Raw genomic sequence first — 22,178 nt, 5'->3', positions numbered from 1 at the left:
TTTATTCAAATTGTGGTTATTAAGACCGATTGATTGGGGTGGGAGCTCTAACTGACACGAAATTGGTATGGTAATAGATCTAATACAATTGTTTTCACGAAAAAAGGACCAATAGATTGTCGTGACAATGGACTAAACCTTGTTTATCGCTGCGAAAGATGTCGTGGTAATAGAAAAATTTAGACCGTCATGACACGACATCTGAGATAATACATCGTACCGTATAAAAATGAAATCTAAACTAAATTGGAATTATATTCGGTTTTAGCTTGAAGAGAAGAGCTAATAAAAGTAATACATCAAAATAATTTTCAAATGTAGCATTTTAAGGAAGGTGGTCCAGTAGCTATATTTATGTTATGTTCTATATTTTTTGTTTTAAATTTTTTTGTTTTAAATTGCTTTTTTTATTTTTAGCGTGTTTAAAGTTTAAACACTGCTTTTTTTGTTATCGATTCAATAACTACAAATATTGATTGCAACCCGTTATCGATATATAGGAGAAAAAAAGAAACGCGTTTCTTTGGATTTTTCTGGCAACGTACGTAAAGAAAACAGAAGTAACATTCGAAACATTGGCAACACAGCAACGTACTGTCATGGTGGAGTCTCCTTTTGTGCTGTGACCTAGTTAGTAAACTTCCTTGGCCATTTTGTCTGCGAATCTCGATTGTAAAATCTCATGCCAAATCCGAACAAAACGCTCTCTTTCAGTTTATTAAACGTATTTTATTGATATCGCCGCCATTTTAGTAATTGCCCCTACCCTGTTCACGGTTTAGAACTGGGTATTGTTCGTTTGTGTAGGCCTACTCCCACCCTTCCCTGTTGGTCCGTGTTCCAGGGGGGCGACAACGTAATATTATTTGACTGGATTTCAAATTGAATTATACACGCTGTATAACATTTTCTTCTCAAATAACCATAAACTGCAGTGAGTTATATTGTGTCATGGCAGTGCTGACGGGCTACCAGTGTTTTAAGCATCACTAAAATGTGGCTCTATTGAGTGAATTTTAAAGGTGTTCCACTGTGATCTTTTACACACAAAGAAACATTTTATCAACTTAAAGTGTCAAACATCCAAATCAGCTGCTCACTTTTATTGGTACAATGGGCTCCAGCAAAAACATTCCTATGGATAAGGTATGAAATTCCATATTTTCAATGGCTGCAGATACAGTTATTCAAGCTTGGAAGAGGTCATTGGCTATCATATTGGAAAGACTTCCTTTAATTAAATATGTATTTCTTCAAATTGTTATCACTTATCATATGCTGATCTGTCTATTGATATTAGGTCAATCTGAGACTGATTCTTGTCTCTGGCAAGACTAAAGAGTTTCTTTTCTCTCCTGAGGACTCTGCTTCAGAGATCGCACAGTTTGTTTTTGACAATTGGCCAGAAGGTAAGCTATTCTGTACGTTATTTGTCTCTATCAAGTGAAATATTCATGTTTTATTTGAAATTAGAATGGAATGAAGAAGGTGTGTCAAGAGCAGAGATACTTCGCTTGATATACCAGGGTAGATTTTTACATGGAAATGTAACCTTGGGAGCATTGGGTCTACCGCCCGGTCGCACTTCAGTAATGCATCTCGTTCCACGAGAAACTCTACCTGAACCTAATTCTCAAGGTAAATTGTGGTTTTGTGTTTCTTGTATGATTTCTAAATTTTATTAAATAAATCTATCTTTGACAGATCAACGACAAAAAAGTAAAAGTGGACGCAGTAGCTGCTGTTCGATTTCCTGCGCCATTCTCTAGAAGGAAGGTAGATCGGGACATCAATGGTTTTGAATTTCATATAAAAATGATTGTTTTATCCCTATCACCCCTTAAAAAAATGTTGAAGATTTAAAAGTGAAGTTTGCAAGTATTAGAAAAAAATTCTCCACGTGAATTTTGTAAAAATTTTGTAAATACCCAATCAGCATGTAACGCGCTGAAGGTCATTATTGCGGTTTACAACAGAAGAACGAGGAATGGTTGAGATCAAATTCCATTTGCGCGTATGTGTAGTGAATTTCCATTCATTCATAGTTTTTGTGGGTAATTTTTCTGTGTGGAGACCAGAGCATAAGCCCTAAACCATAAAAGTAATTTGAAATTTCCTTTTCGTTGGATGGAATTCACTTTGCCCCTCCTCGTTCTAGATTTTCGAACTTTAAGAAAAGTAGGCGGCTGAAATGTTTCCCCTGTTATTTTTAATTATTTTGCCCACCCCGTTAATGATTTGGGGTCGCTCCAAACCCGTATTTTATTTGCATGCATTAAAAAACCATCCGTCTATTCTTTTCCCGCGCCTATCCGAATACACAAAACAAACTAAATGAACTCTGTATTTACAGAAACTTCTTTGCAAACTATTTTTCAGTCAAACGAGCACTACGGTATGAATTAGAGTTTTTAAACAGTTTATCATCTCGAAGATCAAATTGCTATATCAGGTGACGTTAACCTCGAACCGTGTTGTGTCACCTTTGGCGTACTGGCTTCTGACACAATTTATAGGAACTGCACTCCGACAGCCACTTGCACACCGTGATGCGTCCGATCTCCTCGTTGGCTTCTGATGGGGACACAATAATTAAGTTCGATTCGTGCAGTGGTGCCTAATCGTAACATTAATCCCATTCCGTAGCTCAAACGGTATCTGTCTGTAAGAATTCGAGCACTCTCCTTTAGATTATCACCTGGAAAAAGGACGAAAAAACGGATAATATGGTTAAATTGTGAAACAAGATTAATAAAGAAGCCATACTGAAATCAAAATTGTCTATGTTTCCTGCGTTGACAAAAAAGTGTGTGCGAAGGATGTCTCCTATACCGCCTTGTCCTGGCTTGAAAGGCAATGGGGTGTACAAATGAAGACCAGCAGCCCAATATCCCTGTAAGTAAAACATATTTAGCGGATTAAAAAGAAACAAAAAACATGGCATATGGTTTGCCTATTTATTTATTAATTTAACCTGGGCTCCAAGGGCTTGATTATCCGATTGTGGACCAATTCCACGTTGCTCGAAACCACGGATAGTATGCGGGCCACCCAAGAAAAAGCGATCGCAAATGTAAATCAGTTTCTCGTCGTTCAGTCGCTTCATAAAACCACCTTGGAAGGATCCTTGAATAACCTTGATCCAGAAAAATTTAATGAAAACCTTCAAACTGATTTGAGAAGTACAATAAATAATTTGGATTTACACAACTCACCACATCGTTTGTGACTGGAACATTTAACTGGTAATTGAGTTCGTGTTTAATGAACCCAACATCTCCTCCGATTCCAGCGAGTTCTTGTACCATCTGAAAAAGGGTACCCCGACTGGAGAAGATAGTTGAATCTCTATTGTCAAAATGTATCATGTGGCGCAAAGCAGATTTAAGTGAGTGGCCAGCTTGTTCACGGACAGGAAATGCTGTTGTGCGACTTTGGCAAGACAACTCACGCCAAATACCTTCCCACTGAAGATTGTGACGTACCTAGAAATGAGTTTAAGAAAAATTCGAGTTACCTGCATTTGCTTTCAAAACATAATATTGATTTACTTACAAGTGGAACTGAGTCAAAGCTGGCATCAAGAGAGATTCCCTGTTCACACAAGTGGTAACCAGATGTTACCCATTCTGAGTTTTTTTGGTAAAAGGAAGAGGTTAAACTATAAAGAAAACAGTTATGAAAAACATAGATTTAATTTAAATGCATCATATTTAATTTAGTAACTATTTACATGGTATTGGCTTTGTTGTGAAGAGGTTTTATAAACATTCCATTAAATCCTTTGGATTGCTTTGTGCCATAAGTGTATTCCACCTGCAAATTTTCTCCTCTTCCAAAAGTATTGGGCAGATTACTTTTAATGACTAATGAACCTTCGTTGTTTCCAACAAGAGTAGTAATTCCACCAAGAACTCGTTTCAATTCTTTTACTGAAAATGTTATTTCCAATCCATTTGAGGAGGCATCTTCTCCCCTACTGGTGTCAATGAAGACACCAACATTTTTGAAACATCCAAGTTTTTCTAGTTTTGATCTGACTTCTTGAGATTTTAGCACAACTTGCTGAAAGTCACCAGCTTCGAAAAGCTCTCTCACAGTTTTGATAACAAGGTCATCTTTTGTTCTTCCTAGTCCGTCCACGTAAACTTTTTCAACTAATGCCTAAATAAATTTAAAATTAGCGAGAAAGAAAATGTGCAGAACGAGAAGACTCGTGCCTTAATATTTGAAAGCTGCAATGGTACTTCTGTGGGCTCGGCGGCAGTATTAGGACCCTAAAAGAACGGAAATAAATAATTCAGTAATTGTCTATGAAATCAATGCATGACGGAAATTAAACTACAAAACTGCTTACATTTCCTTCTCCAGTTTGCATTTTGGTAGTTATTTTACAGAAATGTTATGTTGTTCCGGCCAAGGTTCGTCTACATATTGGATCTAAAGACATCTATCGACTGAAGGCGATACTTTTTCAGTGGGCTTTGGGCTTTGAAGTGCTGGTCCAGTTAGAACCACACAGTGACACAGTCATGTAAATCGTAAATAAATATATTCGTGTCTCGTGTGTTTCATAACTTTACGCCGACTAAGCTGAACTTTATTAAGCTGATTTATTGTTCGTTTTGCCTAGCTCAGAAAGCATTCTGATTGTGCCAGTTCATTATTTAATTGATTTTTATGAACTGAGCAGGACCTAATTTCATTTAATCGTTAACCCACAACCTCTTATAAGCTGAACGATGTGACCTTGGGAAGAAAACCATTTTATTGTCAACATTAACCTGAAGTTTTACAAAAAAATGGGGCAAAATGTGAACGCTAAATTGCGAATAATTTGTTTTGCACTCCCTTCAAACAAATTTAAAAAAAACATTGGTGTACAGCAACTCAGAGTGTGCCGCTACCTATGAATGATTAGAGAAACTGCTTCTTTCCGTAATAAATAAAAAAAATTATTTTAATACGTCCAATTAAAAAAAAATACAATTTTTTTGGAAAATTAATGTATCACATTTACAAAGAACTGAAATAACTCTTTGATTCACCATTTCTTGTTTTATTGCAATCGAAAAGTGGAGCCGAACAAAACAAGTTGACTTGACAAATAAAAGAAATCTGTCTAAAAATCATATATTCGGTTTACAATTTTGCACGTTTTATTCTGAATAATAGTGTATATGACAATAATTAAGAGTTTATTTAATTGTGAGGACTACCGATGAAGCACCCTTAGGCTTAGTCAGATCAAAAACATTGGGTACTGGGGAGCCCAGCCCCAGGCTACTCACGAGGAAGCTTCACCATAATCCATCTGGCAATGTCTCTACTCAGATTTTGTATTTGGCGTCTCCGTTGCTGAAAATTTGTTGAAAATTTGTTGTGCCGCTCAACATCTGCGTGTAGTCAGTTATAACTTTACGCCTCGTCCGGTTAGAAAACTTGCATTAGCATGTCGGAAACAGCTTTAAAATTAGGCGATCTAGTGTGGTTGGTTGATTTTATAAATACTCGTAATTTTTTTTTGCCGTTGAATTAATCGTTAATTTCCCCTCTCTGTGTTTGTGTGAAAACAGGGCCAAGATGAAAGGATTCTCTCCCTGGCCGGGCAAGGTACGTTTGATAACTCAAAATACAGAGTTGGATACGACAAAAATTATTGTTCACTCTTTAAATATATTTCAAATTTTGGAAGATTATCATTATTATTATTTCATTTTACTTAGATTGCCAACCCTCCTAAAGACTTAAAGCGAATTTCGAAACCGTCTGGAAAAACTGCATCTTGTGTCTTTTTTTTTGGAACAGACAATTTGTAAGCATTGTATTAATTGTTGCAGATTTTAGAAACATAATTATCATTATATTTACTAGTGCCTGGATTGAGGATTTCAACATAAAGCCCTACCACGAATATAAAGAACAATTCACTAAAGCGTGCAAGAGTCGTGCCTTCTTAGATGCCTGCCAAGCTATTGAAAAACACATTGTAAACCCACCTGTGAGTGTTTAGTTATAATATTAATCAAGTGTACCTGTAAACATTATTTCCATATCAACCTGTTACAGAAAGAAGAAGAGCAGGTGCAGACTGTCACTGATGATAACCAAAGTGATGAAGATTTCGATAAACTTAAAGATGAAACTAAAGAAAAGGACAGTCCCAAGAAAGTTAAAAGGGATATTAAGCGCACACCAAAGGTAAATTCACTGGCAATATCATTTTCAGTAATATATGAACCAAAATGGTTTTTTCATGCATTTTTCATATGGAAAGAGGAACAAAGAATACATGCAATATAAAATAATATGAAACCATTTAAATGATATATTTTGTGTTTTAGGAGCGAAAGCGGCGGACATCAGGCGAGTCAGGTAGTGATTCTGGGCCCACTCCTAGCCGAAAAAAACCACGCAGTAATTCTACTATCGAAAACTCGAGTGATACTTCAGTTATAACCAATCACACCTCTCCTCGTAAAAGCGGTCTGGTTTCAAGAATATTAGACCAACCTGCCACAATTCAAAGACCGGTAATGCTTAAAAGAAAGAAAAAATGCATTTAATTATTTACTAGGAAGGCAGTTTATATATTTTAAAAATCTTCGATTTAGTTTATTTCGATATTTATTTAGTTGCAAGTGTTGTTCTTACTAATTAACTCAATAAAATATTATTCCCTGGAAAATAATGACCTTTTTTTTTGCAGGATACCCCACCACTGGATGTCGAGAGAGTGACTCAAACTCTCAAAGAGAAGAACGTTCAACCATCCACGCTCAAGTTTGGCTTCCTCGGCCTTGGAATCATGGGCTCAGGAATGGTCAAAAACCTCCTTAATTCAGGTCACAAGGTTATCGTCTGGAATCGCACAACAGAAAAGGTACGACATTAAAGCCAATATTTATTTCTTATTTTCCGTTAGACAACGACAACGGGATGTCTCTGTTTATTCATATCATGGGACACTTGATCACAGACATCCTAAATCGTGTTAAGAATATATTCGAAGGGCAGGTTAACACGGAATAGACACGAGAAGGGAACATTGATAGCTAATTCAAGCGCTGAAGGAAATATTCTTAGCAATCAGTTGAAGTTACAGGTTGAAGAGTAGTTTCGGTTTCCTGTTCAACGGGTACAGGGCAGATTTCAACAGCTACTTCTAAAGCTGTTCCACTCGCGACATTTTTCGGTTCCTCGTCCACCGTGTTGCGTCGCCGCCAATTTAGAGAAGGAAAACGAATAGGAGCAAAAAGAAAACTTAAATCTAAACTGCCAGCACTAGACTGTCTTCCATGGCCAAATCTTTTGCGAGGCCTTGCTCCCGCTGCTTCCATCTCTTCTATGGCTCCCTCAAGTTCTTCGTCACCCAGGGCATCAAGATTTTCGTCTTCCAAGCAAACATCGTCGGGCAGGTCAAGACGAATTCCTTGCTTAATGATGGACTCGACTACATCGATGTTGACATCTACTTCTCCGACATCTTGGAAGTAGACGGAATCGGTACGGGCACATGCAGCGCTGCGACAAGAATCCAAGTAGAAAGCTGGCAAGTTCTCCATGATTTTGTTGAGGGTCTTTTGCTGGAACTTGTATTTTTCTCGCAATCTTATCAGTTGGTGAGCACTGAATTTGCGAACCTTTGACCTTTGCGAAACGTAATTGCGTTGTACAGTTTGGAGTCGGTCAACGGTGTAATCGTACACTTTTTTCGCCTGCAAAAAGTTATAGTTAATGTATTTATCATCTCAGATCTATCAAGTGTTAGGATTTACCTGATCATTATACTGCTCGCGAATCGTCGTCAGCTGTTGGGTACCGTAGACTCGCACACCACGTAAATATTTGACTTGGCCAGCATAACCTTGATGAATTCTTTCCATTTGCTGGACACAGTTTTCCCGAATGCGATTGACCTGCGTAAATTTCATTTAGTCTAAAATTGCATTTAACTGATTAGGATTTTCAGCAGCTATTCGTACCTGTCCAGTATAATTTTCTCTGAGGCGTTCCAATTGTTGACTTTTGTACTGCTCGATGGCTTCCAGCAAGTTACGAATTTGTTTAGCTCTAGGCGAAAGCCTCTCGCCACAACAATAGCAACACTCCCACCATCCGAATCTGTAACGAGGCAGTAATTAAAACTAAATGTCTAAAGAAGCTGTTGCGAAAAGTATCACAGACCTGTCCATCAAGTAGCGGAATCCTTGAACCAATAATGTAATCAAAACGAAAGCCCCAACGCAAGTGAATCCAGCAATGATGCTGTGAATTTGCACTCGGCGGAAGCCTTTAGGGGCGATGTGAATGCGCATGAAAGCCGTCACATTGGATAAGGCGTTAGAAGCATGACAGGCGTAATCACCGGCAGTGTGGCGACTTAATGTGTTCACTTGTAGTTGACCGGATGATAGCAGAGCCACATCGTCGACTCCCACGTCTCCCGCTGTCGTAGACGGCCATTGTAGAATAGTACGATTTGGTGTGACCCAAGTCACGCTGGGCTGCGGATTCCCCGAAAAGTTGCACGTCAAAACAACGGGCTGTCCGATTAAACCTTCTTGAAACAATGTAGATGTTTCTAGACGAACAGCGCTGCAATGCATCTTCCAGAGCGATTCCACCAAGGGTAGACTGGAATCCAAACAATACATGCCATCCGATGTAGCGATTGTGGGTCGTTTTTCAAGCCAGTTGGCGAACCAAAACAGTTGACAGTCGCACTGGAAGGGATTTCCATCCAAGTTGAGGCTGCGTAAAGCGTCCAATTGTCTTAGAGATCGCGGTAGTGAGCTAAAAGTATTGTTGGCTAGGTTCAGGTGACGTAAGCTGTTGCCCAGGTAGTGAAAAATCTCGTCTCTCAAAGAATCCAACCGAATGTTGTCGCGAACTTCCAGTTGCTGAAGTCGAGTCAGCGGATCGAGAAGCCTGGGTGGTAGATATTCCACCTCAAGATTTGACAACGATAGATAGCCTATCATTTCGTTACGTCGAAACAAACCTGATGGAAGTGTTTTAATGGGGTTGCTATCGATTCTTAGCCAATGAAGTCTTGTAGAGCGAATGAATGTGTTGTTTTCCAGTACGTTGAGTTGGTTGAAACTTGCATCCAAATGACGTAACTTCGGCAACCCTTGCAGAAAATCCAGGTTTTTTACGGCGTTGTGTGATAGATCTAGTTTTTCGAGATGATCCAGTTGCAATTTTTCGTCGATGTGCTCAATTTGATTGTTGCTGACGTCAAGTGTCTTGAGACGAGGGTAAAGGTAGAACCCATCGACTGGAATTTGTTTTAATTGATTGCGACTGAGTATGAGCGTCGTCGTGTTTGCAGGTAAATTGATTGGCCATACCTTTAGACCAGCTTGAGTGCAATCTACTTCGCCATTTTCGCAGTGGCAGGGCAAAGGACATTGTACCTCGTCGGCTGATGCGATGTACAATAGCAACAAAGCCGCCATCAGACTCGGCCACATTCGATGGGCTTCAATACCACTTGAAGCCACCATTTTGATCCTAATTGTGTCCCTTACCACACCTGACAAGTCTTTTCGGAATGATGTGGAATCACTTTTGCAAAACGTCTAACATTCCCCTGCCAAAATGGTTTCTCCAGCAGCCAAGTATCTCCAAGTTGATGTCGTATTGTGGCTAAGCACTGTGCTTCTTCCTTAGCTATCAGCTGTGGCGTTGGTAATGCAACGTTTCAAGTTTTCCAAAATGGCTACCAGATTTTTGAAATTCTTTGTTTTCCTTATCGTTGTTGACGGCTTGACGCTGTCCTTTCGGTAGAGCACCGAAAATATGTTCGTCGAATTTCCTATGAGATAAAAAGGAAAAATTTCTTCTTCACTTTGAAACCAAAAATGTTGCCTTAAAAAAACGCTGCGGTTGGCCATAAAAAAAAAGACCGTTATTTAATTGTTGTTGTAATTCGTATCCGCTTGGGGCGCTGTGCCACAACGAAAGATGTTTTTTCGGAGAAAAGCGGGCTTTATTCAGTAAAAAAAAAAGTCAAATTAGGAAAGAAAAATCATTTGGCGTTTTATATATTGAGTAAAATAGAAATCGTGGTCAAAAAGGGTGTGGTAATTTTCTGGCCTCTAGCTGTACTTTTCTTTTTGGAAGCTGTATACACACTCCTCCATCTTAGCGGCCTTGATAACAAACACCCTGGCAATACCTTTCTCCTTAACTTAACTTATAGTCGAACTTTCAGTTTTACCAAAAACCCCCAGCAAAGTCGCAAAGACTGATGATGTAGTTGAAAGAAAGCAATACTTTAGTTACCCCCCTCCCTGTAGCATGTATACACTTTCGTAAAAAAAAGAAATTTCCATTCTTGTGCTCAGAATATGAAATTCGATACTTTTTAGAGAAATGTGAAAAAGGTCCGTGGTTTACAACAAACCCGAACCAGTTGAAACTACTTCATGAAACTTCGTGTCAAGATGAGGGATCAGCTTTCCGCTCATCGGGTTTCGTCGTTACATGTCGATTGACTCGCTAACCCAAAAATAAAATGGCGCTGTCGAATGTCGTCGGAAAGGCTCTTTTTGTTTGGTCGCGTTGCGCGCCTTTTTTTCTTTTATTTGTCCGTTATCTCCGGTCAGTTATCACGGCCTACTCTGCCCATTTCCTTTTATCTTTCTTCCTCATTCCCTCCCAAGGTTTTGGGGCTATCCTGCGACCTCCTGTCATCTAGCGGCAAATAGATGCAACCGATTAAAAAATATATGTTATGTAACCTAATAAAAGAATTTTCAAAAAAATAATTAATTTTCAAAAAAGAAAAAAAACGTGATAAAACTATTTTTATTTTTATTCTATTTTTTAGTGTCAAGATTTCGTCAAAGCTGGCGCTGAGGAGGCTCTTACTCCATCGGATGTGATATCAGCCGCCGATATCACGTTTTCTTGCGTTTCGGATCCACAAGTAGCCAAAGACGTAAGGATGCTTGATTTCGTCTTTGTTTTGTTTATTTATTTTTATACCCGCGTCTCGTTAACCTCGTGGCCTCGTTCGTGACAACTGGCACTCACCTAACATTTGTTTGATTTGGCACGGCGCATAGATGGTGTTTGGCAATTGTGGCGTTCTCCAAGAAATGTCGGCTGACAAGGGATTTGTTGAAATGACGGGCATCGATGCCGAAACGTCGCAAGACATTGCAGAGGTATATATCGACTTGCCAAAAAAGCCCTATTTGTGCAACAGATAATCAATGAAACACGTTTGCTTATTGCGTAGGCCATCACGGGTAAAGGAGGTCGTTATCTGGAGGCACAAATTCAAGGCAGTAAAGTACAGGCCGAAGAAGGAATGCTGGTCATTCTGGCTGCTGGAGACAGAACCCTATTTGATGATTGCCAATCTTGCTTCCAAGCCATGGGCAAAAACTCGTTCTTCCTCGGTAATGACTCATATTTTCTATTTTTGTGGCGCTGTACATCTTATAAGGTTTTTTTTTTTTTTTTTTTTCGTTGCATCATTATAGGTGAAGTGGGAAGCGCGTCCAAGATGAACCTAGTCTTGCAGCTGATGATGGGCGTCGCAGTGGCCGGTGTGGCCGAAGGAATGGCACTTGCAGATCGAGCTGGTCTACAGCAACGCGACGTCCTCGAAATTTTTGAGCTTACGACTCTGGCGTGTCCGTTATTGTTAGAAAAGGGAAAAGGTAACACATTTCTACTGTTTTTTTTTGCATTGATTTTTTCGTTTTCTTGTAATCAAAGGCAGCATAATAATTAGTCTCGGATTTGAGTGTGATGGGTTAAAATAATAAGGTTTCGTGCTGACTGATGAAGCCGTACTGCAACTAGGAAATCGGAAGTCAACATATCGATTATTTATTTTCTTTGTTTTCCCTCCCAATTTTAGCCATTTTAGAGGGAGCCTTCCCAACCAACTTGCCGCTACAGCACATGCAGAAAGACTTGAAATTGTCGTTGTCTATGGGTGACCAACTAGAGCAGCCTTTGCCCGTTTCAGCTGCTGCCAACGAAGTTTACAAACACGCTAAGCGGCTTGGCTACGCAGATCACGACGTTTCAGCCGTCTATATCCGGGCCCGGTTTTAAAAACCATCGACTACCACATACCAGCCCACAGCACACCAGCGTTTACTGCATCGCTTCATGCCTCATACAAACCTCATACTATTTTTTTTCTCTCCCCCTTCACACTAAAAAACAAAAACGACTAAAAAAACTTCCGTTCATGCTGATGTTTTTTTGAATCCCCATTACATTTGTTTGTTGAAAAGAAACAGAAATTAACAAAACTTGGAACCAAGTCCATATAGGAACTCACTATCTCTTTGAAAATTCTAAGTAAATCATCCGCTATTCATGAGTGACTTTTTTGCCAAGTGGAACATGGTTCCTTCCCACCCGTCAAATCCTCGTTTAGATTATTATATCGCCCGTGCAAAGAAACAACAAATCTTATAATATGATGAGTGGGGCTCGCAGAGTGTCATCTGTTTGGTCTGCGTTATACTTGGTCTCCCATTCGTCTACTTTTTTATGGCAAGCATAAGAATTGCTATTTCCGATTCACTTTGGAATTCAGTGTTCAAATTATTCTGATTGACCTAACCACCTTTTTTTTAAAAATAGAAATTGAAATTGTTTTCTCTGTTGTCCAGCTGACAATTTCGATGTTTGTCGACTGTCGCTGAATTTTTTTTTCTGTCCCAACTATTGTAGTGACATGAATTTAGCTGGTATTTTTTTTTTTTTTTTTATAAGAAATTCATTTTTCACCTCTTTTGGTTCTTCATTATTCAGTTCTTTGCATACGAGTTACTGGTTAGTTTCTTCTTTTCTTTGACCTCCCATTTTCATTTTGGAACAAATGAGAAGTTTTGAGCTGTCATTGACGATAATAACCAAAGCTCTTGGTTTTATGAAAAGGCGAATACACTTTTACTGTAATAGAGAAGGTTGGTCTGTTCTGTTGTGTTTGTTTTTTCAAATATGGCGCCGATGCAACGACGCCATTTCGTCGATATTGGAAAATCCCCACCAGCGGCGGCCAGCCAGAGAGAGTTGGAAAATAGCAGAAGTGAAAAGAGAGTTCTAACCGACGTAGAAAAAAGAGGCACAAGGGCCGACTAAATAGATCTTGTGTCGTCGTGTATTTTATTTTGGCACGGCATTGAGTTTCTCCTTTTCCTTGGTGAAAATCGGCTGACGAGTGACGTCTTGTCCAAGTTTTGATTCTCTACTGGCGTTTTAATAGGAACCCATTTTAATCGTTTCGTTCAAAGGTGGTTAAAAAGGATTGTCTGCGCGAAAAATTCAACACCGCAGCAAGGCGGAGTGACATGACCTGTAGCATCTATTACACTAGAGACGGAGAAACGGAGAGAAATACGTTTTTCTCTCCACAGTGAAGGCCTGTGTAGTCAGGAAACGATCTGGAAAAAAGTTGTGATGAGGCCTCAAATGGCTTCCAGTGTCCATTTGGATGGAACTTGTAATCTTCGGGATTCGTTGGAAAAGCTGAGACTGACAGTGGCGCAGTTTGAGTAGTGAGAGGGTTCACAAGTTTTCGTTAACTCGTCGACACATATATATATATAAGTCCCCCATTTGCTTATTGTGGTGTTTGTGTATATACATATGCCCCGTAGTAGATACTACTACTGAGACTCAACACACATCAACGTTGTTTGTGTAGCCATTTCGTCATCAGTTTTCGGGATACATATTCTTGGAGATCATACTACACAGTGTGTGTGTGTGTGTGTGTGTGTAGTTATATTCACTCCACTTTACCCCTCCTCCTCCCCTTCCTCCATTGTGTGTGTGTGTGTGTGATTTCTGACATCTCGCGACAGCGTCTCGGATTTGTGGTGGCTCGGCCGAGAGACTTGCACACATTTCTCATTGGTTACGTACGTGCACGTACGGGGTGGAAAATGTGCACTACCAGCCCTATCGATTGGACAGATCTTCATGTGGGCCAGTTGATTCGCCATTTAAATATCTAAACAACAGACACAAGTCACCCTCTGAAAATAAAAAGCCTTTGTAAACTTGTGGCGGACGACGAAAGAGGAAGAAAAACAGTTTCAATCTTCTCAACATACTCGACGCCCGAGTGTGTTACCTCTTCATTGTTCGACTTCATTCGACATTAACCTCCCAGAATATTCCCGTTCTTTCTATTTTTCCGGTGTTGACCTCATCTTATCACTCATGATCTTGACTCTACAATGTCTTATAATTTGAGGTAATCAACTACTTTTAGAATTATGGTTCTCATCATCATTGTTCTTGTGTCATTTGCAGTCGATCAGGTCTTCTTTTTTTCAAAAACAGTTTCCTACAGGTTTCGCTCACTTCAGTTGTGGGTGAATGTTGAGTGTTTACTCACTGATAACCAACAGGCATTCAGTGTCACGTAAAAACCCCTCAGCTTATCATGTGGAGTTGTGTAATCAATCACTACACAAATTTCTGCAGGCCCAGTGTTTGATTCTTGTGCAAATCTCCGAGTTGCTTCTTTCTGGAAATTTAGGTTCACCTGCATCGGGATTGGATTTCAGTACAAGCTGTCCTTGTGTTTTCTATTGGAGGTTTTGCAGGGTAGAGTCAGGAAATTTAAGAGTGCCCTACTTTCGTCTGAATCCAGAGAAAAGAAAGTGGTGGGGCTGTGTTGCACAACCAACCAACACAGTGTTTGGTGTTTTCTCTGTCTTTATTCTTTCCAGTTACTGAACCTTGTCCCTGTTGTATTGGGTTTGAGTATCGAGTGGATCCCAAAAATGGATCATCAAGAGATCCCCTACAAACGTGTGGGCAAGAACATGAGGGAAGTGTAGAAAATGGATGACAATCGACATCCACTGTTGTGTGCTTCAGTGTCGTTGGATTTCGCATTCTCGTCCGTGGCCTCAATCGGCGTTCGTTTGCTTGGCCAAGGCCGTAAAAGTCAAGTCCAGCTACTGGAACAGTATAGTCATCCCTTTTATTTTTCGCCATTTTCCCCTTTTGGTTTTTTGCATGACTAACCTTGTTTACTTGACTGAGAGGATTTATGGATCTCTGAAAGTAGTTGGGTAAACAATCTAGGAAATCGCTTTCCCGATTAAGATAGGCGAGAAAAAGATGATCAGGCCGTCACGCCAAATTGCCGCAGAGGTATTCGTCGTCTTTCCTCCCCCAAAGGGACATTGAACTTAACGGGAACAAGCTGTTGCCTCTAATAACGGTGCATATCATCCATCAGGTGTAGTGTGGTAGACCTAAACAGCTTTAGCCCCCCATCTCGCCATTTCAAAATCTCCGGAAAACAAAAAGCTGAACTGATTTTTATTTCTATTGCTATCATTTCTCTGGCTCTTTTGTATTTATTGCCAATCTTCAGTTATCCAAGGACGTTAGGGAACTAAATCTAGTTGGCCCTGCCCTTTTCTGTTTGAACAAAAAATGACTACGAATAATTCATTATATTTTATTGGTTCTTGTTTTCTTTCTATTATAGCAGTCGCGATGCCGGTGATCGATCACGTGATCGTGAACTCCAGGCCAGGGCCAGGGCCCAAATGTCATCAATGCTGGCCGAGCCGAAGGAATCGTACATGCCCGTCTTTGACGCACCCGTCCGCGTAATTATCTTAATTTCTTATTCTTCATATTCCTAGAAAAGATGATAACGATCACGATCATGTCAATTGCAGCTCCGGCCATCATCAGACGATCGGACGCACCAGATGATTGTCAAGACGCTTGGCCGATACGCTCCTTCGATCATAGAAGATTCCAAGTATTTAATTGGAGTGTACCAGGAGCCAGCTACACCACTACCGTGTCGGGAGCACCATGACCCACCCGACACACCGCCACCGCCGTCGAGCAGTAGCAGTAGTAGTAGCCGGCCAGAATTCGCCACTCCTACCAAGCCGGCCCCGTCCTCGGGTCTGGGTCAGGGCCACTCTCACCAACGGCTCCCTTCATCGGGCGGCAGTCTAATGAAGCCTCCGTCTCATGCTGCACCGCATATCGCTCCTCAAAGGAATTCGGCTCCGCCGAGCCGATCCAGCAGCAGTAGTAGTAATAGTACGGGTCTACACAAGGCTCCCGGACCAGGGCCTGGTGGAGGATATCACAGCGGTGCATCATCATCGTCGTCGTCGTCATCATCTTCGTCTTCGTCCTCATCGTCATCATCCTCGTCCATGTCTACCTCCTCATCGCAGAGGCAGCGTCAGCCAACTAACAACATGCGGCCTCAACCACCAAAGTTGAACTTCAACAATCCTCTCCCTCCATCCTCAACACCGGAAAGGATTGGTCATCCAGATATTCACGACATCCTCAAAGAGATGAAATCGGCAGCTGTGACGCCGCTAACGGCCATCGCTGCCACTCCGCGGAAGGAAGTGGAGCACTTTGATTTTGGTCATCCTCATCCACCTCCGAAGCGGATGCCTTCCAACAGCGGGCTGATGGATGATTTAAGTATCTCAGACAGCGACCAGGACTCTGAGTCGGAATCCTCCATCAAGATCTCGGCCGCCGCCACCACCTCTACTGCCCCAGTTCTTAGCCCACTGCCTTCCAGTCCCATGGAACCGATGAACAGTCCGCCAAGGCCTCGTTCGCCACCTTCTGGTCTTGCTACAGCCGCTGCTAGTGAGGCTGATGACTCAGAAGATGATTCTAGCTCAGAATCGGATGGTTCCAGCTCGGATTCCAGCTCTGACGCTGAGCACTTGGAGCCGGAGACGAAACCTCCGCCTGCATCTCCTCCTAAACAGGTAAAACAGGTTTTATAATGCGGTGACCAGGAACTTTGCCATCGCGTGACCCACCGACCGATCAACCAACAAGATCGATATTGATCTAGCAGGATGCCACATGTTTTATTTACATATTTTTCTTTTCCTTATCCAGCAGCAGCAACAGCAGCCGGCCAATACTCCAAGTTGGAGTCTAAAGTCGTTTCTGCCAATCAATCCACCCAGCAGTATATTTGAGGGCGCTACTAGAGGTTCGGACGTCTCTCAATCAGGCCTCGATCAAATCTCCTCGGATCGCAGAGATACTCTGGGCGACTCTCTTCGTCGTCCGGATGATGATGACGACGATTTCTTTGGCAGTTCAGCTGGCCTTAGATTTGACAGTCCCAATCCTGCGTCTGAACTGGACGATGGCCTCTTCAAAGGGGACAAGAGCGCGGCAACATCGTCCATCGCTAAAGCGACTTCAGATAGTGACTCCGAGCAGCCGGACCTCAATTCTGCCTTGTCGAAAATGATCGTGCCCGAACCACTGCTGTCGGAAATGTCCGACTCGGAGGATCACGTCACTCCCAGGCCTAACTTGCCTTCGTCTGCTTCCAAAGCCTCCGCCAATCGAAGAGTGAAACAGCCTCAAAATTCTGCCAAAGTGAACTTGAATCGGTTATCTGAATCGGAGAGTAGTAGCAGTGAAGATGAGCGCCCGGTGCCGGAAGTACGGCCACGACAGCCAGTAGTGGTAGCCGCTCCGCCACCAGCACCACCACCAGCTCCAGCAGCGCCAACAGAGGCTATTCCCAAACGGAGAGGTCCTGGCCGCCCTCCTAAGAAGCAAGTCAACTCATCCGCACCTCCTTCTGGTAAAGAAGTTTCCAAACGGCCAGGCCGACCACCAAAGAAACAAGCGAGTAGCATGCAGGCACCGATATCACGTGAAATTCTCGACACGACAACATCTTCGGTGAGCAGTTCGTCATCGCCATCCAACAGTGAAGTGGATGTAGAGAACACGCCATCACCTCTGAAGGCAAGGAAGCCCAGCCTTTCTGTGACGGTCACGCCACCGACAACTCCGCGCAAAACCAATACCCACTCTCAAAGTCCATCTAAATTGGCCGCCGTTGTCAAGATGCCGACTCCACCGGAAACCGTAACCAGCCGAGTCCTTTTTCCATCTCGCAGCCGAAGCCGGAGTAGCAGCAGCTCTAGCAGCAGTCGAAGCAGCAGTTCCAGCAGCTCTAGCAGCAGTTCGAGCAGCAGCAGCAGCAGTAGCGGGCGGTCAATACCTAGTGGAGGTGGCAAGGGCCAACCCAGAGGACCGAGAGAGGAAGAATTGCAAAAGGATTTCAGTCCACCCAAACTGGACATGGACTCGAAGCCCAGCTCTGATCGCAAGTGTGCTTTATTTATGAAAATCTATCGTCCCGGAGCTAAAGGAAGGCAGGATCGTGCAGTCGCTCCCGAGGCAGCGACAACTCCCAGTAGTAACAGCAGCAGAGGCGTCAAAGGTAAACAGGAGCCCAAGAAAGTTGCTAGCGAGGTGGTGACAGCCAGCCCGAAAGCGGTTGCGGCACCTCCTCCACCACCACCTGCTAAAGTTGGCCCATCCGTCCCATACGTCAACGGCCGGCCTAGTTTGATCTGCCAAGTACCTCTATGCAAATTGGCTAATAATGCTGTTCCTGCTCCTGCTGCTCCTATCCCTGCGGCTCGTCCTACTACGCAGGAGAAGAATGCGGAGCGACCTGTGGAGACCAAAACCCGAACGCCAGTGCCTATTAAACGTGAGGCGGAATTGTCGGCGTCGAAATCTTCCAAACGTCGATCAAGCATCAGTTCAACTTCGTCCGTCTCAGTCGTGCCGCCGGTGGAAACGCCGTCACATCGTAAGGAGAGCAAACGGAAACGGAAGAACGAGGTGGAGGAATCAATCGAGACCCAAACGGGCAAGGCTCAAAAGAAGAAGAGTAGGCGGAAAATCGACGTTGAAGTAAAGGAGGAGGACGAGGCTGGCCCTCTCGCTCCGGTCGTTCCTACACCCACACACATTCCGTCCGTTGATGTCAAGTCTTGTCTGTCTCCTTACGATCCGAGAAATGCATCACCAGCTCCTCCGCCCATGATGCGCAGCCAACAACAAACGCAGCCGGGAACCAGCATTGTGTATTTCAGTTATTTTGAGGAACCACCAGCACATCAATTGGAACACGAAGATCGTGATCATAATCATTTCTTAAGCGAAGCTAAAGCTCTCAAGCACGCGGCTGACAAGCAGGTAATATTCCATCATTTCCTTGATTTCTCTCATTTTCCATTTGTCATTTGCTCATATCGCCGTTTTCTTTTGTCATTCGACAGCAAACGGACCGGACCCTCCAAGCAGTACAATATTTAGAAGCAGTGTTGTTTTTTATCCTGACGGGCAATGCCATGGAGCACGACCGGATGACGGAGAAAGCAGCTTTTACCATGTACAAGGACACGCTCAATCTGATCCGCTATATCTCGTCCAAATTTCGGCATCAACCACAAGCCGGCACCCAGTCGGCCAATATTGACGCCAAGCTCCAAATCTTGTCGCTTCGCTGTCAAGCGTTGCTCTACCTCAAACTATTCAAAATGCGGCGTCACGAGGTCAAAGAGTTTTCCAAGGTGCTGGGAGACTATCACGCCAAGGTAACCCATCCATCCGTCTGTTTGTCTGTCTACATCAGACTAATTCCATGTTGTTTATTCGCAGGCTACTACAGTTGCGGTGACTTCTCCCGCCATGGGTGGAGCGTCTGGCAGTGGCATCGCTTTGGATATGCACGGCCAGGCCAGTGTCGGCGGAGGTGTTATGTACAGGACGACGGGAACACCGTCGCCACTTTCACCGACACCCTCACCGGCTGGGTCAGTTGGCTCAGTGGGGAGCCAGTCGTCGGGTTACAGTAGTGGCGAATTAGCACCTGGTCAACCCAACGGGCAGATTGGTCAGCAGCAGCAACAAAGACCCCAACAACTAGCCAACAGTCAACCGCTAGCCATGTCGACGCCCAATCACCTGAATGCTGGCCCGTGTGTCTCGGTACCACTGGGCGTGCACAGTGTCATGCAAAAGCAGAATCAGTACTTTAGCTACCTGTGCACCTGCCACGAACTGTGGGAGCAGGGTGACAGTCTAGTACAAAGAGCGCAAGCTCAAGGTAAACTATCCATCTGCACTACTACTTACTTTTACTATTTGAACTCGCTTGGACTAAACAAAAACCCCAAAAATCCATATCGTTTTCCAGATTTTTTTATCCAACTGGATCGGCAATGCGGGCCGCTCACATTTCACAGTTCCTTACGCGACGTTGTCCGCTACGTCCGGGCTGGTGTTCAACGACTGCGTGACGCCTACATTCAGCCGGGTCGGTAGCCAGCCAACAAAAGTGAAAAAAACAAAAAAGAAAGAAGAAGAAAACAAGGCTCGTCGTCGAAACAGAAAAAGGTCGATCACGCAATCATTTGAATTTCCTCGATATCTTCGCAAGATATACACACACAAAGGAAATGTAGACTTAGTTTGCCTTCTTACCGGGTATTTATTGTCGGAAGCATATTTTTTTTTTCGTTTGCAATACCAAAAAACAACTAGAAGTGAATGGCCATCTCGTCGGATGGGCACAGGGAGTTGTTTCCCTTTCTCTCTGATCGCGTACGAAAAAACAAAAAAGAAAACAAAATAGAAAACTTGCCAAAGTGCCTCTTATTTTGAGACGAGAGAGAAGACGAGAGAGGGAAACAAAGTGTCTATACAACAGCTTAATCAAGTTATAACAAAACACTTATCCGATCTCGTTCACGTGACCACCACACAGTCCTTATCTTTCTCCTCTCTCTTTGCTATACTCGTTGTCGGGAGACACGTAAACGAACCCAAGTGCAAAACCGTTGAATTAAAAAAAACAAAACAAAACTCGCGGACTGAGCAGGTCGCGCGTTATCCTCTTTTTCATTTTAATTTATTTATTTTTTTTTCTTTCTGTTTTTTTTTTTCCTGTTTTGTTCTCCTTTCTTTTGGTCACGTGACGGGCCGGTTCCCTTTCGTCTATGCGGTATTTTTGTTGGAAATTTTCGTGTGTGTTTTTTTTGCGATGGCAGATGTAGTAGTGGAGAGGGAGAAGATTTTTTCACGAAAAATTAAGGTTGTGCCTTTTTCATCGCCGCTGGATCGAAGCACGAGTTCGAACAGAAGAGCTTATTTGTGTGTCTTTGGCATTCGAGAGCAACGATCACGCGTGAAGGCCCAGTAGCGTTGAGAGATATCCTCTTTAAAGAAACACACACACACACGAAATGAAATTAATTACCAAGTTGTGAGATATGAGTAAAAAGTTCATTTTTTTTTGCCATTTCGCCCGGTTCACAGTGAAGCGTTTAAAAATTCTGTGGCCTCTTAGAGTAAATATGTAAACTTAAAAAAAATCATTGCATTGGGAAGAAAAATCATCTGCTTGTGTCAAAATATCCCTGTAAATTGCGCGTGAAACGACACGCCTTCATCCATTTGGTTTTTTCCCCCCCACCCAAGTCCTCCTCGACTCAAATCTCTCTTTGTCGTCATCTCAGTTTTGTTTTCGATTTTATATCCACACGGGGCTTATACACACACATACAGACACAAAAAAACAACTCTCTTTAATCCTCTGTTTCGTTAATACGATCCCTCCATTATATCCCGGGCTTGAAAGAAAAGAAACATACACACAAAAAACTACCCCCCCAACGTCATAATTTTGAACGAAGGAGAAAAAATGAAAGCAAAAAAACAAAAAAAAAATGATCTTTGTTGAATTCGCAGATTATACACATACACACATACACGAACGCATTATATATGATACATATGGCGATGAAAAAAGGGACAAACGGAAACAAGTAATATTTTCTACGCACCCGCCCCTATATAATATGCATTATATCATAGAAACTAAACGAAGATATAAGTTACCATTGACGCGTGTGAAATAATAGTGGCATTTTCTTTTTCTGTTCGTTTATTACATCTATTAAATCAAGTAACTTGGAACTGAGAGCCAAGAGGGAAAAAAAACAAAAAAAAAATTCTGGTTGAGATTCAATGAATGAATAAGAGAGTACAATGCTTTCATGTGTGTGTGCATTGTGGTGGTGGCCTTTGGCCCCCGCCCGCTATATATTCTCCTGCCTACTTTGAAGTACCCTCTTCCCTGAATTTTTGCCCCCCGCCCCTTTATACTTCTGTGTACTCATTATACGATTGGACACTAATAGAAACATGTGCTCGTTATTTACGCAAACATTCTCGACTTCCGTACTCGTATGCTCAAATGTATTGTTTACTTTGAATTTTCAAAATCTGATATCTAATCCGATCTAATCTTTGGAGACGCTGGATGGCAGACGACGCGG

The 22,178-nt window shown here is 42.3% G+C and overlaps 5 protein-coding genes across 8 annotated transcripts; 3 read left to right on the top strand and 2 right to left on the bottom strand.

The window, feature by feature from the left end:
• The first annotated feature begins 565 nt into the window (after positions 1 to 565).
• On the top strand, positions 566 to 2,335 carry LOC124320457 (ubiquitin-like protein 3). Its single transcript, XM_046783342.1, has 4 exons — positions 566 to 1,146; positions 1,301 to 1,409; positions 1,474 to 1,638; positions 1,705 to 2,335. Exons 1-4 carry the CDS (start codon positions 1,114 to 1,116, stop codon positions 1,767 to 1,769), a joined length of 372 nt encoding a protein of 123 aa, XP_046639298.1. The 5' UTR covers positions 566 to 1,113; the 3' UTR covers positions 1,770 to 2,335.
• LOC124320361 (sorting and assembly machinery component 50 homolog) lies at positions 2,329 to 4,496 on the bottom strand. The gene is made up of 8 exons (XM_046783216.1): positions 4,358 to 4,496; positions 4,221 to 4,277; positions 3,734 to 4,164; positions 3,556 to 3,661; positions 3,216 to 3,485; positions 2,975 to 3,136; positions 2,767 to 2,893; positions 2,329 to 2,698 (listed from the first exon to the last, which is right to left on the bottom strand). The coding sequence occupies exons 1-8, from the start codon at positions 4,376 to 4,378 to the stop codon at positions 2,511 to 2,513; spliced, it is 1,362 nt and encodes a 453-aa protein (XP_046639172.1). The 5' UTR covers positions 4,379 to 4,496; the 3' UTR covers positions 2,329 to 2,510.
• An 841-nt stretch (positions 4,497 to 5,337) lies between these two features.
• On the top strand, positions 5,338 to 12,949 carry LOC124320333 (putative oxidoreductase GLYR1 homolog). Its single transcript, XM_046783176.1, has 12 exons — positions 5,338 to 5,490; positions 5,577 to 5,613; positions 5,727 to 5,815; positions 5,875 to 6,001; positions 6,070 to 6,201; positions 6,345 to 6,533; positions 6,710 to 6,883; positions 10,841 to 10,951; positions 11,079 to 11,180; positions 11,255 to 11,417; positions 11,502 to 11,681; positions 11,885 to 12,949. The coding sequence occupies exons 1-12, from the start codon at positions 5,453 to 5,455 to the stop codon at positions 12,082 to 12,084; spliced, it is 1,542 nt and encodes a 513-aa protein (XP_046639132.1). The 5' UTR covers positions 5,338 to 5,452; the 3' UTR covers positions 12,085 to 12,949.
• On the bottom strand, positions 6,885 to 9,698 carry LOC124320270 (immunoglobulin domain and leucine-rich repeat-containing protein 2-like). Its single transcript, XM_046783070.1, has 4 exons — positions 8,188 to 9,698; positions 7,986 to 8,124; positions 7,779 to 7,919; positions 6,885 to 7,718 (listed from the first exon to the last, which is right to left on the bottom strand). Exons 1-4 carry the CDS (start codon positions 9,510 to 9,512, stop codon positions 7,083 to 7,085), a joined length of 2,241 nt encoding a protein of 746 aa, XP_046639026.1. The 5' UTR covers positions 9,513 to 9,698; the 3' UTR covers positions 6,885 to 7,082.
• A 129-nt stretch (positions 12,950 to 13,078) lies between the features above and the next one.
• Positions 13,079 to 22,056, top strand: LOC124320228 (AF4/FMR2 family member 3-like). 4 transcript variants are annotated; one of them, XM_046782994.1, is made up of 7 exons: positions 13,079 to 14,245; positions 15,503 to 15,623; positions 15,696 to 16,775; positions 16,912 to 19,032; positions 19,116 to 19,433; positions 19,498 to 19,945; positions 20,036 to 22,056. In XM_046782994.1, the coding sequence occupies exons 1-7, from the start codon at positions 14,229 to 14,231 to the stop codon at positions 20,161 to 20,163; spliced, it is 4,233 nt and encodes a 1,410-aa protein (XP_046638950.1). In that variant the 5' UTR covers positions 13,079 to 14,228; the 3' UTR covers positions 20,164 to 22,056. The 4 variants fall into 4 exon arrangements, with proteins under 4 accessions (XP_046638950.1, XP_046638949.1, XP_046638948.1 ...); XM_046782993.1 differs by having other exon boundaries at positions 15,500 to 15,623; XM_046782992.1 differs by lacking the exon at positions 13,079 to 14,245 and adding an exon at positions 14,353 to 14,968 and having other exon boundaries at positions 16,915 to 19,032.
• Positions 22,057 to 22,178: the final 122 nt, after the last annotated feature.

This window comes from Daphnia pulicaria, chromosome 1 (genome assembly GCF_021234035.1).
Source record: "Daphnia pulicaria isolate SC F1-1A chromosome 1, SC_F0-13Bv2, whole genome shotgun sequence".
NCBI classification, from domain to species: Eukaryota; Metazoa; Arthropoda; class Branchiopoda; order Diplostraca; family Daphniidae; genus Daphnia; species Daphnia pulicaria.
The sequence above is the reverse complement of the archived record's forward strand: the minus strand, read 5'-3'. Positions and strand labels throughout refer to the sequence as shown.